General features: G+C 42.0%; 1 protein-coding gene across 1 annotated transcript in view; it reads right to left on the bottom strand.

Annotated features, from left to right (window-relative positions):
- The window catches only part of LOC114682663 (glutamyl aminopeptidase), a 73733-nt gene that overhangs the window by 30498 nt on the left and 24374 nt on the right, over positions 1–18861 (bottom strand). The window contains exons 5-10 of the mRNA XM_028856632.2: positions 16649–16803; positions 15915–16028; positions 14027–14161; positions 11938–12003; positions 7501–7566; positions 7228–7379 (exon numbers count right to left, since the gene is read on the bottom strand). Of these exons, the coding sequence (XP_028712465.1) occupies positions 7228–7379; positions 7501–7566; positions 11938–12003; positions 14027–14161; positions 15915–16028; positions 16649–16803 (688 nt within the window). The remainder of the gene's footprint in view (positions 1–7227; positions 7380–7500; positions 7567–11937; positions 12004–14026; positions 14162–15914; positions 16029–16648; positions 16804–18861) is intronic.

Below are 18861 nucleotides of genomic sequence, written 5' to 3' on the forward strand. Positions count from 1 at the left end.
AGGTATATCTGTGTGGGCTACAGAGCTTCCCTGAAGTTGGCAGTCAGTTATTCTCTACAGATCCTGCTTCATAAAGCACCCCTGCTGCGCCCCCTCTTTCCAGGACCCCGCTTTCTCTTGCACAGCCATCTCCAGGTCTGTTTTTAGTGAGCCTTGCAGCTTCTCAGAAGAGAGACACAGACGTGTTGTAAAGAGTCCCATTCTCTATTCTTGCCATGCTGCTGGTTTGGTGCCCACGGGAAAACGGTAGACACACACTTTTTTCTTCTCCATCTTCCACAGTGTCAGCCTGGCCCATCATGGAGCAGTCAGGGGCTTGCTTCATGATCTGTGTGCAGTCTTCGCATATGGTGCTGTCCTCCCTGGGACTATCCCATACTAAAGGCTGGCAGAAGCGGTGTTACTGGAAACAGACACAAAGCATACTCTCCTGGTATGTCTAAGAATGTCATAAGTCAAAACGATAGAAGGCAGGGCCACTGATGTCTTCTAATTTTAGCGTCACGGTTTTTTTGTACCTAATCTCAGTTGAGTAAAGGAAAAGATTTAGGAACAAAATGCCGAAGGCTGGAAATCACATAAATGAAGTGATAAAGGGTGTTACATGTTATCTAAATTCAGGGGTGCCAGGAATCATTCCTGAAGGTGTAATTAGTGCTCTGACCTTCTTACAGGCTCCATCAATGTTAAATATGGCCACTCTAATTTTCTCCACTGACACTGACTTAATCATCCAAGATGGCACACCTACTCCCATCCTTCTGCCTCTTAATGTGGAATGGGTACCCAAGGCCCTGATATGAAGAAATCCCACTGACAGAGATGAGAAATGGTCCGTTTGAAGAGATGGTGAAGGCCACAGTATGACTCCCATAGGGCTCATTTGAATGATAAAACTTTCTGTTCACTAAGCTTCTCATAATCTTGGATTAAGCAAAGAGAAACACTCTCAAAAGATGTCACTCAGTTCACAGCTTAACTGAGAGCACATTGTCTACCAAATAAAAGCAACTCTGAGGAGATGGATGCAAGCCGTGGTGTAGGAAAAGACCCAGTTCTTATTTTTTATTTTCTGGATGGATGAAGGTTCTTTTTAGACATTTTTATTAGTGTATGTTAATTGTACAGGATAGTAGTCTGCCTGAAAGTATTTATTGTAATCTTTGGGGGGGGGGTTGTTTTGTTTGTTTTATTTTGGTTTGGTTTGGTGGTTTTTTTTTGTATTTTTTGAGACAGGGTTTCTCTGTGTAGCCCTGGCTATCTTGGAACTCACTCTGTAGACCAAGTTGGCCTTGAATTCACAGAGGTCCTCCTGCTTCTGCCTTGAGAGTGCTGGGATTAAAGGCATGTGCCACCACTGCCTGGCATAATCCAATATTTTAATAAAATGCAGCACAGGGAAGTCTTGCTTCTGTTTTAAAGCCTCTTGCTTCCTTGGTCAGCTACTGTTGACTTTTAATAAATGTTCTCAACAAGTAAGAGCCTATTTTCTGTTTCTTTTCCTGTGATTATAAAATTGTATTTTATAAACATGAGACAAATAAATCAACTTTATGATAAATGATCTCCAGAATTCATGCCTCTAGCAATCAGAATAAAATTGGTATTCATATCTGGTTAAAACCTCAAAAAATATTAACATGAATGTTTAGTTCACTTGGCTATATATTTTCCCAGGGGGATCTGCATAGAGAGGGCTTGATAGCCAAGGAGTTTTTTGTTTGTTTGTTTGTTTGTTTTATTTTTCTTAACTCCAATTTCACCAGCTCAAACAAACAGGGCTGACTGTCTTTGGCTTCATAAATCAATGGCTACACATGACAGAAGGAAACAATTCCTGGGAAACTTGCCTAGTAGAAGCCTGTTTTGCAAGACAGAAGGATGTTTTTGTTTTACACATTTTAATATTCACACTCAGGCAAAATTATATATGGCCAATGTAGTTTGCTGAAACAAAACATCAACTATAAATGAAACAGTTTAAAACTGTTAACAGTACCAAGCCAAAACAATTCTAAGTTGACTTTTATAATTGAATTATCATCTGGAAACAGGTCAACCTATGCTTTAATCCGGGTATAATGAAATAAAGAGTGAAAAGCAACTTCTCTATCATAGCCCCTTCTAAAGTAAAGATAGAAAAGTGTATGTCCCGGTTATCTACACTAGCACAGGTCAGGAGAAGCATATACCTCAGGGACCCACACTGACGCAGGTGCCCAAAAGTGTATTCCCCAGGGACCCACACTGGCGTAGGTGCCCAAAAGTGTAGTCCCCAGGGACCCACACTGGCGTAGGTGCCCAAAAGTGTAGTCTCCAGGGACCCACACTGGCGTAGGCGCCCAAAAGTGTAGTCCCCAGGGACCCACACTGGCGTAGGTGCCCAGCTGAAGTGAACTATGAGCTTTCAGAGCTTACTTTACAGCAAGCCTCCCAGTTTCTCAAGACGGTGTTCCCTGTGGGAAAGCTGAATGCCTGAGACTTTCAGATCAGGCTGACAGAGGGTCCCAACAGAGGAAGCACAACAGGCTTTCTGGATTTTTCTCCAGTTCAAGTAAGTACCATCCCGCATCTTAGAAGAATCTAGTTTAAAAATTCTGAGCCTTCTCTGTTCTCTGATGTCCTTCCATAATTATAGCGCCCTGGCAATTTGGATTTCTGAAATACCCAAATGTGTTGTTAGTATGGCTTAATTCCCAAAGCCAAGGTTTAGACAAAAGGTAGAGTCTTCCACCAAATCTATGCTGTATGTATCGGATCGTGTGTCTGCCACGATCTTTCAGTTCTCTAGAAATACGGCTGGAGTGTCCTGTAGGATGAAAAGAATATCCTAAAAGGAAGCTGCTCTAAAAGCAAACCCATTGATGGAATTCCCAACACGTTGTATCTCACTTAGAAATGTTAGCTCAGCACAAACTTTGCCATATCTGCCACACTCGTCAGCCCAATGTCCCAGTCTGGGCCTGGCCTCTCTATGAGCTGTCACATAAATGGCTGGTGGCACTACTATTTATTTATTTATTTTTCTTGCTGGTCTCCCTACTTCCACTTCAGAGGTCTCCTCCCTTTCTAATCTATCTACCATGTTGTTACTGGAGGGAACCTGGGAAGATACAAATACCATCCTGTCAATCCTCTCCTTTAATTTCCTTGAATTTGCACTCTGCTCTCCAAACTCTTGACCATGGTTTGCATACCTCTTCTGGGCGTTCTCCTCACCCCCACCCCCGCCACATCCACTTTTCCAGCCACCCTATGCAGCCTGGTCCTTGTGGCTATTCTGCCTTCATTCCAACAAAGTCCCCATCGCTTACTCTCTGGGAGATCTTGAACAAGTTCCACAGTCACTTCCCGCCTCAATTTTCACATCCATTTTCATAAAATACACCTAAAGGATGTCAAATAGCACTAGCCACTTAATGCTCAGTGTTGCTTAGTGTATACACATGATTGCTTTCAAACTTGGAGGTCTTCATGCATGCTACAGTCACTCCCTTTGTGCCTTAAACATTCCTCGCCTTAAATATTAAATCCTGGGGAAATCAAGTCTCCTGTGACATCTATACACGTCTCATGTCCCTCTCTCACTTAACTGAGGCTCAGTCAATCAGCGCATAAATATGACAGGAGAGAATAATTCCTGTGAAACTTCCCAAATGGATGCTTGGCTCACATTTGAGGAATGCTTTGGAAATTTAACGTTGGAAGGGTCTAGTAGCATTAAAGTTGGCCCATCTACTTTACTGAGACAAAATAGTAACTGCAAACAAGTCAGCTTATGGTTATTAAAACTCTTCAAAGTGTCTTCTTCATACCCTGTAATTCTCCTCCCTCGTGTTGTAGCAATTACTCCTAAATGATTGACCTTGTGATATTTTACATGTGGCATACAATGATATAAAAATAAAAAGTTACATAAGATATCATCATAATCATCACAAAAGAGACGCAAGGGTCTTTTCAGTGAGAATCAAGTAGTGGAGACTGCAAGGTGCCTGGGAAGTGGGTAGGTGTGAAATTCTCTCCACTCAAACTAAACATTAAAAATATAAAGGAGAGTCATATAAAATTGGGTGTGGGTAGGACTGGAGCAAAGTCCAGGGACCGGTGATGTACTATCACACTCTAGGTTACCCCATATTCATGCTGGGAGAGTTCAGCTGGGCTAGAATGATATCAATAGAATGCTTGTTGCACCCAGTGTCCCGGGCTGGTCCAGGCCTTGGTGTCCTGGTCATCTAATTGTCTTCCCCTCAGTGAGGGCGTGTGGGCTGGTACCTCAGAAATGTATGCGAAACAACTCTGTGACTATGCGCATCTGCAGCACTGAGACAGGTTTTGAGATGGCTAAGACTCAACTGTGTTAAGTTCCAGGATCACACACTTTCCTGGCTTCACGTTATTAAAGACGTTTGCTAAAAATCGAGCAAATTAAAGAGAATAACATATTAGCTTGCAATTTCAGTTGAAATTTTTAGAACATCTTACCTCAGCAGCCATGTTTAATATTTGGGGGGAGATTTTGTTTGGTAAAATTGTGGATTTTATTTTTAACAAGATGAAATGTCTTTCTATATACTCTATATGTGGGTTTAATGTTTTTTTATATGTATTTCCTTATTTATTCAGGCTGGAGGTGGGCACACAGGTGGAGGTCAGAGGACAACTTGCTGGAGCTGACAGTCCTCTCTCACCCTGTGGCTTCCAGAGAGGGGGCTCAGGCCGTCAGATTTGGCTGCAAGAGCTCTCGCCAACTAAGACATCCCACTGGCCCTATATCTGGGCTTTAATTAGATTTATAAAAATATATAGGAAATAAAAATATAGATGACACAGATTTATACATCTTATTTGGGTGTTCATACTTTGAAATTATTGCTTTTTGCTTTTTTGAACAGGTCTCTCTGTGTAGCTTTGACTGTCCTGGAACTCACTCTGTAGACCAGGCTGGCCTCAAACTCAGAGATCTGCCTGCCTCTGCCTTCCCAGTGCTGAGGTTAAAGGTGTGTGCCACCACCATCTGGGTTAGGAATGAAATTAATAAAGTTTTAATTAGTAGTGTTTCAATGAACTAGATTATATTTATAAGTTTCCATGTCATATACAAGAGAATTTGATTCAACTTCTAAATGAAATGCTGCTTCGATGGCCAGGGACTTTAACTTGTGCAAGTCGTTCATAAATCCACCATTAATCAAAGATTTGAAGAGCTGGTGACGAAAATCCTAGGCCTTCACATCCCTCCCTCAGGCAAAGGCGTCTGCTTTTAACCCTGCAGTTTAACTTGACTAATTTATTTAGCCAATATGTTCTAAATTGTCCATGAGAGGGAGTGGGTTAGCTCCCTTATATTGCTTGTCCTTCTATTTCCCTTTCCCAATAAAATTTAATAAAATAAAAATCTTCTTCAGGCTTCTCTACGGGTCCCAAGTGGACCCCTGAGAGAGAGTTTCCCCCACCATTCTTGCCCCGTGGATTTTGGCCTCGGTGCTGTTCTGTGAAATGAGACCAGCTCTCAGAGCACAGTTCATGGTGTTTGCTCATTTCCATGAGATACACCCACAGGGACATGTGCAAGTACAAACAGTATCCCTGACCTTGGGCAGAGAGACCGCTCCTGCCACCCCATCAGTTCCTAGCACTTCCTTACAGACCATGCAGCACTAGCTGGGTTTTTTGTTTGGTTGGTTGTTTTTGGTTTCATTTGGTTTTTGTTTTTGAGGATCACCTCTTCCTTGGGCAGGAGGCTTTCACATCTGTCTCCTCCTTCATATTTAACATCTCATTGTGTCTGTTGGATACTTTTGGAGACTTTCTCCCAAATTTACTTCAATGAAAATTTTAGTCTTCTTTCTGTGTTCTCAGCTTGCCTTTCTAAGACGCGCTCTCTCCTAGATGATGAGCAAAATAGCTTTTTTAAAATCCCTGAATATATCTCAGATTTTTTCTTTCCTATGTTTTGTTTTGTTTTTTGGTTCCTAAATTATGTCCATAAAGTCAGGACTTTCTCATTTGTCTGTCCACATGGGATTTAAGCTTTGACACTTGGAGATTTTTCGTGTGTCTTGGATCCTCCACTGTTTATTCATATTTAAAAAGGACAATTGAGTTGACATTGTTTTGTGTCTGCATGTATGCTGTGTGCACCTGTTCGTGTGTAGGTGTGTACATGCCGTGGAGGTGAAAGGATAACCTGGAGTGCCGATCCTTCCTGTCCACCTTATCTGCGACAAGATCTCTCTATCATCCACCTCTGTATATGCAGACTAGCTGAGGATTCAGGGATTCTCCTGTGTCCATATTGCATTTTACCAAGGAAGAGTTAGGGTCACAGATGTGTACGTGACCTCACAGGGGTCCCAGGGAGTCTAACTCAGGCCTCCATGCTTACATGACAAATTCATTACTAGCTGAATCATCTCTCAAGCCCAAACTGATTATCCGCAGGGTCTGGGATGTCATCTCTACTGCAGGGGAGGGAGGGAGGTTTTGGAAACAAGCATTCCCTGTGAGCAGGTCTTGGGGGAGGCCAGCCCACACGCCTTGCAAGAGCTCTAACAAGGAAGGCTTCCCGCTGGAGCCTCCACTTCGGAAGTCCTTGGCTGTCCTTCCTCTACTGTAGTCTATTTCAGAGAAAACAAGCCATCTGGATTCCTGCCTCCAGTCGCTGCCAGACTCCCGAGAGTTCTCTACAGCGAGGACAACAGCGATGAAGGGGAACAAAGTGGAGGGTGCAGGTCCAGGTGGCACAGTCTGTGCTCGTCACTCGACCTGTTTTCAGCTTCATTTCTCATTTCCACTCCCACCTCCACCCCCCACCGCGCACTCTTCATGTACATCGTGAGTGCAGGGCCTGTCTAGGGGCAGGGAGACCCTTGTCATTATCGGGTAACATCTTACCCTGTTCCTCTTGGGCCACTATTTCTCCCTCAGCCTTTCTCCCGGCATTCCATGCTGCCTACCGCTCCACCCACTCATGTTCCTCACCATCAAGGCTTTATCTCTTTACCGCTTCCATTCTTGTATCAATGGTGTCTACATAGAAGAGATACAGATGTGTACTCAGCCTGTCACTCAGCCGGCTCTGAACTCTCTGTTGCCTAAAGGCTGTGCCTTTATACTGTCACGTATCGATCACACAATGATAGCAGGACCTAAGCATACTACCGGCATTTCTGCTGAGTAATTTCTGCTGTTCTTTTAAGTAATGTCATCATAAAGTCTTACCCAAGTGCTGATGGTGGCTGGGAAGGGTCAGCTCTGGAGTCCAACAGAAAGCGTGCCTGATTTAATTTCTGCCTTTCAGTCACAGTGAGCACAGGATAGCCCATCTGGCTAGTCCAGGTGTCCATAACCTCTTTCACTGGTTGATTACTTGCCTGTTGTTGGGGACAATGGAGAGCCATTAATTTATACATAAGGGGAAATTAAAGATTAGTGATATTAAAATGTAAATCACCTTTAAGTCTGACAAATGTGTAAGGGTATTGCGTTTCTTACCTCTTCCAGTGACTCCCAAAAGTCTGAAGTTTTTGCATTACTGAACTTGAATTTTTGCAAGTATTTCTGTAAAAGATGAGTGCTTTAGATCCCAGCCTTGGCTTTCTTTGTACCTCCACAGCCTCCCCTGGACCACCCTCTCTACTGCTCACCCTGTGCCCCATGGCATGAAATGAGACAGATACAAAAAAAACATACAAGAAACAGCTGTGGCTTCCTTGTAGCACAACATCACGTACAGACACCGATATTTCAGTGCCGTGTGATTTCCATATCATTAACTGTTCTTTCCATTTTTTCAGCCATTTAAAAGGGGGACCAACTTTAAAAATGACAGTGGGTTGAATTTGTGGTACTAAGGAAATGAATATGCAGGTAGTCTTTTGAATAGTGATAAGGGTGGTTATGTGTGAGTGGGAGAAATTATTCACTGTGGAGAGCAATAGTCTTTACTCTTCAAATACTTTTAAGACATGAATCTTTTCAATAGAAGGCCTTGTCAGTTCTATCTATAAGACCCCTCTGCTCAAGGAGATATGGGATATGCCCCCAGAGAACATCCCCAGTCTTTTCCCAACCACATAGTTGGCCAATGCTGGGGAGCAGTCTTCCAGAGATCTGACAGGGTTTCTGCTCTCTCCTCCCATGGCTATCTAGACCTGTGCTACTTCACATGTGGGCATCTTACCTAGAAGTCAGACTTTGGCAAGTGCTCCCAGCGCTTACCTTTGTACCTAACATTTAGTATCTAAATTGCTCTAATGTTTCAGGAGGTGTTATATCTAGGTCATATTATCTTCTGGATTCTTCTTTGTTTCAATCACTTAGAGATAAAATAAACTTACACTCCCACAAGGACTCCAGCAGGGTTGAGGGCCCCACGTTCATTCCTTTGGTTAATTCGATTCTCAACACTACCACCAGAGGGCAGGCGAAGGAAGGCAGAAGTCTGTTTCTGGTCTTTACTCCAGACTCAGACACTTATTAGCAGCTGTAACTGTAGCTACGGGTTCATGCGGTCTTCTACAGAACAGTGCCCTCTGAAAATCATCCCGGAGGTGTTCATTTGTTCAGTGGGTGTTTTGTTATTGTTTCTTGTTCACTTTTGAGACAGGATTTCCCTGTGTAGTAGAGGCTGACCTTGATCTTGTATCTATATCCTCCTGCCTAAATGTTTTTAGTTTTGTTTGCTTGTTTGTTTTATACTTACAGGATTTTGAGCTGAGAAATAGGCAAGCCATCCTGGAACTGGATAGGACCTTAAATATTATTTATTACAGTGCTCCTGTTTTTGAGGTGAAAGAAATGGCCCTGACCAAATGTCTGCGTCTTTGGAGGACGAGAGATGTGTCTGAGACTCCTGGACAAGAGTCTGAGTGTTGGATCAATGTGTGGGTATTCGTCGGCTTGTTATGATTTTTTTCTTCTTCGCTGCAGTTTATTGTTTCTCATGAACTGAAGGCTAAAATTGAAATTTGCATAAACACTACTAAAAGGTACCACTTTTATTTTGTCTAGATCAGTGCTTCTAATATTCTGTACTAAGAATTTCTCTTCTTCCCCCATCACAGACACATCATCTTTCCAGTCTAGATCACATGACAACCTAGGCCTTGGCCCCTTGTGTGTTGGTACTGGTGAGCACAAAAGAAAAATGAATGGTGTGTTGTCAGTGTCGTAGGAAGGAAAAGGCCTTGCCAGCTCAGCCACTTTTCTTTTCCAAGGGTGATACTAATTAATTAGAACAGAACAAGAAAGATGGGTGCATTTCTCCTAACAATATATTGTTACTAATGCCCCACCATGTACTGTAGTTTTAAAATGCATAATTGCAGCCTAAGGGTCTTCCAGTGAATGACAGCATCACTTTTCCATATGATGTTGTACTTGATGGGATAGAGAGAGAGAGAGAGAGAGAGAGAGAGAGAGAGAGAGAGAGAGAGAGAGAGAGAGAGCTGATCTACTTAGATTTACTTAGATTCTGCACTGGCCACTTTTTCTAATGGACAACCAGTCTGGGCAGAAAGCTAGAATTTGTAAAAGAAAGTTCTCGGACTCCAGTTTCCCAACCCATGGGACTTTAGGACAACAGCCACAGCGTGATGTCAGCAGTTCAAGAGGGATTCTGGTGAGAGGTTCAATGTCCCAGATAATCTGAGAGCTTCCCTGATATCTGAAAATAGCACTTTGGGTTTGGTGTCTGGTGTGGTTTTTTTCCCCCACAAATTCACTCCATAGCACTGTAATGGTATGAAACTGTTGCCTATCATCCACTGATCCGGGTTGAATTTTTAGGGTCATCATGATTAGAGACTGTTATAACTTGGGAAGTATTAGTCTCAGGTGGGATTTTTAAAATTAGTGACAACACGTCAGGTGAAGAGGAGTGAGCATTTGCTCTCTCGTCCACTTTTCCTCCCACGAGGTGCGTACCCTCAGCCCCTCTCTCTCTTCTCTCTCTTCCTCTCTGTCTCTCTCTTTCCCATCTTTCTCTTCATCCCTCTATTATAATTAACACTCCACGTGGAAAAAAAGAGAGTGAGCATTTATTGATTAGCTCAGCTGTTTATTTTTAAGGACTTTTTTGATAGTTCTCTACAAAACTTAATATGAAGGACCATTTAATTTAAAGTACCAAGAATGTGTTATTTTAAGTGGCAATTTAAAATAAAAACTATGCAAATAGAGTTGTAACAGTCTTTGAAAGCAAGTTTTCTTTTTTCTTTCTTTTAAAAAGATTTTTTTTTTTTTGGTTAATTTTGAGAGTCTCATTGTATAGCTCTGGCTAGTCTAGAACTCATTATCTATATCAGGCTGGCATTGAACTCACAGATACACCTGCCTTTGTCTCCCAAATGCTGGAATTAAAGGCAGACCCCACCATGCCTGGCTTTTTAAAATTTCTAGTTCAACACTATACATTATAGATAGTCACTCAACAAACTGTATGTTATAGATACTCAGTCAACAAACACCTGCCGGATCACCTAATATGTGAAGAATTCTATATGCGTACCTGAGGCACAGGAGACGAGGCCTCTATGAAGATGGTCACAACAGAGATGTGGTGAGCGCTGAGTCTGAAGCTCAGGGGAAGTTAAACAAACACATAGCCCTCCCCCATGGGACACATATCCTCAAAGGACATTCTATTGATGAGCAAAATATCCTAATGTGCACCCTAAATACTTCCTAAATTCTACTCTTCTCTTATTTTAGTAGGCACATAGGCATTTTACTTCTGCCCCCCCCCCCAAAGGGACCACTTCCTTTTAGGATATCATAGAGATAGATAAATGCCACCTACAAAGAATAGCAACAGTGAGAGCTATAGGCACAGTGGTGGCCTTGTCCTGTGGTGGCATGGTCCTGAGAAACACACTCCAGAGAACTGATGGTCAGTGTGAAATTTTTCTCTCTTGTGCTATATGGGCTGGAATCACTAGAAACAGCTGTATCAAAGTCCTGGGCTAGCCCAACTGGAGGCTGGAGGGGGAAGGGAGCAGCTGGGTATGAGTCCATTTCTAGGAATGGTTGAATAGTTAAAATGGGCCCAACCAGAAGATGGGGCAGCTATAAGGACACATTGTAGTGGCTTTAATAAAGACCAGGAGATACCAACCCTGAGATAGTTGGCATAGGGTCTTCTGGAAAAACAAAGATGAACTGGAATGTCCAGTGGAGTGGCGTGCTAACACAGGATGTGTTTAGAACATCACAGAATGAGTTCTTATTTATCTTCCCAAAGGGAGCAAGATCTCCTTATTTGCTGACTTTGTGAGAATGATTATTCATATTAACAATTTTCTAAATCAATAATCAGGAAAAGGCCTTACGTTTTCTTTATGGGAAGACTAATTGAGACAGATTTACACATCCATGTCATGCTTTTATGAAGTGAATTATCTTCCCCCCAAATTCATCCTTGATGGCCTCAGAGCATCTGGAGGGCATTCTGGTTGTTATGCGGTAACGATGATGTGACCTCATGGTGAGATTCATATTCTTACAAAAGATGCAGGAATGCTTGTTCCCCGTGCCACACAAGGACACAGGGGGCTGTCTACAGAACAAAAGACCCTCCCCAGCAACTGAAATGGCAGCACCGTGACCCTGGACTTCACCACCTCCCATGTTGTGGGAGAATACATTTCTGTAGGTCTGTTCCATCTGGTCTATGCTGTCTTTCCATGGTAGCCCCACCTGCGTATCACACGTGTAAAGAGTATCGAGTATCCCCAAATATCGCTTGAAGCTCTCCATGACGTTTCTGGTCATTGACCATTACAGAGTTCTAACTTGATGTAAAGTCACCTGTTAAGCTCTGACTTATCTGTCCACGTGCAGGGAAAGCAAGAGAGCAATTCGCCTGAATTAATCGCAACTGTCAGCCATGCATCGGTATCATTTACGTTTGCTACCCCTAAGAATCCGCACCTGACATCCTTCTTGAAATTTAGCCGGTGTGATCCAGTCTTGGAGCATTCTCAGAATAGAAGCTCCCTAGGATGAGAAAAAGAGACCAGTTAAATAACTGAAACCGTGCAAGGAACAGTGATCAGCACCATCAGAACAATGATCAGCACCATTGCAACATTCCATGGTCATATTTGAGTGTTTCTTGAAGATCATTCTGATGAATTACACAGTTATAGTATTATGATTTAGGGCAAACAAACAAACAAATCAACACTTGGCACCCTTCCACAGTGTGCCTCCTAACAGCCAACAGGTAAAGAGAAATGGCTCCAATTGCCTTCGCATCAGTGACTCGAGGCCCAAGTGGTTGTTGCACTTCCCCAAGTCAGCCGGCAGGTGGCGCTTTGTTAATGAAAGAAAAAAAATGGTCCCCACAGCACATTCTTAGATGAAGCATGAATTTCAAAGTAAAATTATGGCAAACTATTTATACCTCCACATATGAGACAATAAGCATATTTAACAGGAGTAATTAGAGAGTGAAAATAGCTTATTAAATACTTTAGTATGGATAGATATAGACTGTAGCCACAAAACCTTTCTCATCAAAAGTGGTTTGTTTTATTTGGTTTCATAGCTTTCAAGAATTTAACGAATGCCCTGACTTCCATTTTCTTCCATCTGGGTTAATACTAAGGCAAACTACTTCTAAGATTTTTAAAATAGTTCTCAACTAATGTACATGAGAAATATTACCTTCCCACTTAACTTAATAGTTATTACTACAATTTTCCAAGTATTTTAAATTGCATTTGGACACGGTAAGACTAAGGCTTAGAAACATATTTATTTCTGACAATATCTCAAGCCTCTGGAGTATCCAGGACTTAGAGAATTGAGTCTGAGTCTTCCTGTGTGAGTTACCTGGACAGATAATCAATCATCTAAAAGAAGCCTGAAAAGATGGAAATATGAGAGGAAAAGCTGAAAATTATGGCACCAACATCAAATAATAACTGTTTTTCACTTCAGTTGATTTTGATAAATATTCATTTAATAATTATAAATAAACACAACTATGTCAGAGTTCATCCAAGATAACAGTAGCTTTTGAGTAAATGAATATAATGGCCAATCCATGAGGAACTAAAATAGAAAGTTATCCAATAAAGATTTAAATTATATTACTTCAAGTGTGGAATATGTGTAGAGGAAATATTGTACGAGGTATTGTGAGAGAGAATGTCACAGAAAGCTGGGCTACACACTCTCAGTAATATCTCATAGTTTTAGTGGCTAAAAAAAATGCCTTGTCTACCACATACACAAATATAATTATCTTTAACTCACACTCCACAAACACACACACACACACACACACACACACACACACACAGGATAAAGGTTTTCCCTTCAACTAACTCATTGAATTTTTTCACGACATTAAAGTTTCCTATAAAAGCCATGTACCCGGTGGCGCACGCCTTAACCCAGCACTGGATCAAAGGTATTCCCTTGAAGCAGCTGCATTTACAATGAGTTCTGAGAGCGCAGCTACACAGAGTATTCTCGAAAAACAAAAAAAAAAAAAGTGCCCATGTAGATGGATTTCCTCGTGGACCACACAGCAGAAAAGTAAGACATACTATCTTTCAGAAAAGTCAAGATGGGGCTGGTGGGATGGTTTAGTGTGGAAAGGTGCTTGCTACCAAGCCCGACAACCTGAGTTCAATCCTCCATAGACACACGATAAAAGGAGAGAAGCTGCCCTCGTCTCCACATTTGCATATGTGCCCCACCACCACCACCACCACCACAGAATAAACTTTAAAAATTAAAGAAAAAATTAAATTGGATGTTTAAGATATAACTGCTTAATTTTCAGAATGAAGTTGCTTTAAACAAAACTTGGGGGGGGGGATTAGTTCTAAAATCCTGTGGCATCGATTGTTTCGCCTGCAAAATATCAACCTTTAATATTCGGCCCTGACTGTGTACTCCTCTCTTTTCCAGAGCTCACGGCCGAATCTAAGCATTTCTTAAAAACACTCTGTTGGACGTGTACTAAGTAGGAAGACGGTCCAAAGCAAAGAGGTGCATCTCCTACCTTGCTGTATGATATTCCATCAAACACAGAAGTTATTTCAGCGGGCGTTGACACCGTGACAACCACTGGGTGTGACGACATCAAGGAGTCCTGTTCTTGCACAGGTAACACGTCTTCAAGCAGCATTTGATCCAGCTGAAATGACAGGAAGCAGAGGTAGGCAGCGCGTCCTTCGGACCACTTTCTATTTTATACCGTCGCACGTCATTAAAATTGCGGGGACGGAAATGGAAATGACTCCAATTATGTAACGTGGTCTCCAGGTCTTCAAACGAATCCCGTTACAGCAACTGCTCCACACTGATTTCCGGTCTTCTAGCTGTAGCTCCTTTGACTTCTGTAGGACAGATCCCGCAATGTCTATGCATTCTGCTACCGCTGTGCACTTGAAACTGGACCAAGAAATTCTCCAGACCAGAAATACCTAAAGCACATTCCCTAACCTACTTTGAAAAATAGAAAAGTTGATTTGCAACAATTGTGTCTTTAAACAATTTAATCTACATCAATCAGCAGCTGTGGCTACATGCAAAAGGTCAAGCCAACCCAAATCCCAGCATGGATGGGGGAGGGGCTTATGATGCCCCGCCCCCTAGCTGCGGAGTTATTGACAACTGATGACTGCTGTGGAATGGAAGAGTCAGTTGTCTTCAGGAATGTGGCTACGAAAAGCTGCTCAAGCTCCAGTAGCTGGTCCTACACCCAAGTGCTGTTTTGTTTGATCTAGTTTTGTTTTGTTTTGCTTTTTAAAGGACATTAAATTGTGAAGGGGAAGTGGGGGCCGGGGGTAGAGGAGGAGCTGGAGGGGAGAAAATGGGAAGAAAAAAAATACTTTTTAAAGATAAAAAAGAAAAACATTTATGGACTTCTGAGCCCCAAGGAAGTTAAACTTCTGTTGGATGGTGTTTTCTTTGATTTTTAAATTTGCCTTTAGTAGACTTTCTATGATACTTAGGAGACATTGAAGTTTAGAGGTCAGAAAAAGAGAAAAATAACTCCAAGTTTAAGCAGCCTTGTTTATTATTTATCAGATTCGCATGGAAGGCTAAGCCCTTTTGAATACACTTTACTGTTCACCTTTACAACAACTCAGTGTGGTGGTTCTTACTATGTCCACCTCTTTAAAAAGGATACAGACAAGGTAAGTTACTCGAGGTCAAAAACAGTTGTTCCAGTAGAGGGCAGTATTCTACCTACTTCACAGCTATCGACCTCTACCCAGAGCTAGGCAGACACACCTACAGTGTGTGCAAACATGCATATATAGTCACCAAAGAATACTCACATGATCTAAAGACAGGCAAGAACGCCTAACTTTCCTAAAGACAGCTCTGTAGCATTTCTGGAAATTTTCATTCCAGGCCCCTTGAGGGCACACTGTGTGAATGTTCACTATGCACACAGTTTCAGAACTTGGAAGCTTACTTGATACAGAACAACGCTCTCATTTGGATGTTGAAGGGAGACCTGACTCAGAGAAGTCACCTTGTTCACGAATGGCCATGTGTCCTGTTGTGCGTCTGGTATCTGACCGTTCAGCACATCCTTCATCTCTTTACCACATTCCAGTAACCTGCTTGAGTCAAGTAGCTTATAAAATCAGACTACTTCTGAGGGTAACACTATACTTCCCTGAATGCAAGGCCAGCATTTCCTGCCCTTCCTTCCTCCATACCCCTCCCTTCCCAACAGGTGTTTGTCTATGACTCCTAATGCCTCCATGACCGTGTAAAGGCTTCTGGCAAAGAAAGGCTCAGGGGAAGTCACTAGCTCCACTCTGTCCTCTCAACAGATGTCCAAGACTGCCATTGTACTTGACCCTGACCCTAGACCATGGTCAAAGGCTTCAGTCCAGTCTCCACTAAGAAAACAGATTTTTATGACTCACCATTTCCCAGTCTGGTTCTGCATGATTTACCCCCAAGAACTCGAAGAAAGAAGCAAATCCTTCATTTAGCCACAAGTCATCCCACCAGTCCATGGTCACAATATTTCCAAACCACTGAAATGATAAGCCAGGAGGAAGTAGTTAGATGTTTATCCTTGTGGTAGAGAGATGCACAGCTGATGTAGAAGTGGCCAGCATTGAACCTAACATATATTTCGCACTTTATCTTGATTCGAGAATGTTAAATTCTCCAGTTTGTTCCCACATTTTAAGGAATATATAATGTTATAGGAAGGTCTCGTGTGCTTATTAAAGACAAAACAGTCTAAAGCAGTGGTTCTCAACCTTCCTGATGCTGCAACCCTTTAATACGGTTCCTCGTTGTGGTGATGCCCAACCTTAAAATTGTTTTCATTGCTATTTCATAATTGTAATTTTGCTACTATTATGAATTCTATTGTAAATATTTGTGTTTTCTGATTGTCTTACGCGACCCCTATGAAAGGGTTGCTTGACATCCCCCAACACACACACAATCAAGGCTCGCAACCTACAGGTTGGAAAACACTGGAAAGTTTCTGTACGGATAAATGTCAGTTAACACTGAGAGTGGTTGTCATGCAGTGTTTTTTGAGGTGTCTCTTTTCCCTTCTTTATTCACCCACACTTTGTATCACTGCTATAGAAACAGGCCAGTTATAAAAAGCAAGCAGATTTGCCCTCGGCTCCTCTACCTGGTGTACAAGTTCATGGGCAATCACAGTGGCCACTCTTTGTTGGTTGGATGAGGCTGATTCCTGGGGGTCATAAAGCAGGTTTGTTTCTCGGTAAGTGATGAGTCCCCAGTTTTCCATGGCACCGGTGCCAAAATCAGGGATAGCGATTTTATCTATGGAAAAAGACAGTCCAGTGAGAAATGAATTCTTTCCATTTGTTCATAGCATTTCTTACCAAATTAAGTTCTTTGGATGACTTTTCTAAGGCTAAAAATAATTTCTCAGAGTGAGAAACAGGAATCATTTGTGCAAACATTTTGGTCCTAATACACTCAACATTCCCACGGAGCAGTTCCTGCGGTCTCCAGACTCAGTGTGTGTCCCCACCCCCCTTTTTTGCTTCATCATTACGTGACTGTTTTTTTCCCCCCAAAGCCTGTATAATTTTATGTCTTTTCTTCTCTGCACAGTACTTCACTTTTATTAGCTGTCCTCATGCCTCATTTATCACCTTGGTTATAAAGAGCATCTGTTTTGGGAGGTACACTGTTAGGAGAAAGAGAATGAAGTCTGTAAATGAGGACTAAGAAAGACAGAGCTTGGGAGTTCACAGAAACAGCTCGCTCACACGTCGAGGTCAGAGACTTAGAAACCCCACTACCTCCAATGCTGTACAATTTGAATGTCCCTTCCCCTTGCCATCCCCTTTGATATATTAAAGAAGTTAGAGGGACGTGGAATTGGCTGGTTTCTCTCTAAATTTTCCTTCAGCTCTAAAATGTTGTATGCTACAGGAATTTCTGTCTCTGTTTTCTCTGGATTTTAGACATAACATCCGAAAAAGAATACGCAGTGTTGTGCACTTCTATATTAAATCTGCAAATAGAAAAATGTTGATTAGTGGGAAGTACAGCTTCCCTAGCTAATGAGCTATAACCCAAATGTAATTTTTATTACTACTATAATTTAAATGAGGCAGATGTGAATAAGTTAAATTTCTTTCTAACATGTGAGAAAGGGGCTTTTCTGGTTGAAATAAAATTGCCTAAAGATTTTTAGAAAAGCATGAGAAGTGTATATCTTCAGTAGAAATCAAGTTCACAGCAGTGGTTTCCTTGCCATGCTGTCGTTATGGCATAAGAAGATCACTCAAGATTGAGAAAGTATTTCCCCCACACCCAACATCGTTCACAATGTTGGAAAGTATAATGTGCACAAATCCTTGAGCAAATGAAAGCAAGCTCTTCTCTAGTGAATACGGACATTATAATTAATTAACATCAATTCAATTACCTTTTGATGTAAATAAGGACACCATTTCCAAAGACTCTCTTATACAGCTAATTCAGAAAGTGTGGAAGATGCAGAGAAAACGGTTTGGCAAGGGAAGAGAATGGGAGGAGAAAGGAAGAAACTGGTGTGAGTTCTGCATCTTGGGTCTTCCTGGCTACAAGCGAGGCAGAGATGATGAGCTCTGTAGATCTGGGTTCTCCATTCTTTCACAATTTCCCTTCCGACTCTGGTAAAAAAGTTACTTGTCTTTCTGTCTCCTCTAATAATTGCTAAGCAATACAAAAGGCCAGTGAAGAGAAAATGAGGTGTGTACACACGCAGAGCCACAGAGCCTTTTGCCTTCCAAGGCGTTTATTAAGGCAGTAGGACAGGGGCTGGAGAGATGACTCAGAGGTTAAGAGCACTGACTGCTCTTCCAGAGGACCTGAGCTCAATTCCTGGCAACCACATGGCTCGCAACCACCTATAATGAGATCTGGTGCCCTCTTCTGGCCTGCAGGTGTACATGCAGGCAGAACACTGTATACATAATAAATAAACAAATCTTTTTTTAAAAAGGCAGTTCTTGGTTGTTCTCGTAGCACCTTCCTTACAAGCTTCTTCAAGGGTCTTACAGCTTTACTCAAACCAACCACTCAAGCTTGTTAATAAAGCGCCTCTGCTATTGATGGAGGCAGAGTCATTTGGACTACAGTCCTTCCATTTTTCACAGAAAACATGCTTATCTTCATATTAGAGAAAAGAAAACTCTGGGAGAAGTCTCAGTGTTTCATTTCCAGGGCCAGAGGATCTTGCACAATAAAAGGGCAGATTGGAAGCACATGGGCCTCTTACAACATCACTGACCCTATTATTTTCCAACTTCCTCAGAAGGGCCATGCATGTAAACCACTGAATGAGTACTGATTTTTAAATCAAATGATGTAGGAGGCTGATTG

This window comes from Peromyscus leucopus, chromosome 6, assembly GCF_004664715.2.
Source record: "Peromyscus leucopus breed LL Stock chromosome 6, UCI_PerLeu_2.1, whole genome shotgun sequence".
NCBI classification, from domain to species: domain Eukaryota; kingdom Metazoa; phylum Chordata; class Mammalia; order Rodentia; family Cricetidae; genus Peromyscus; species Peromyscus leucopus.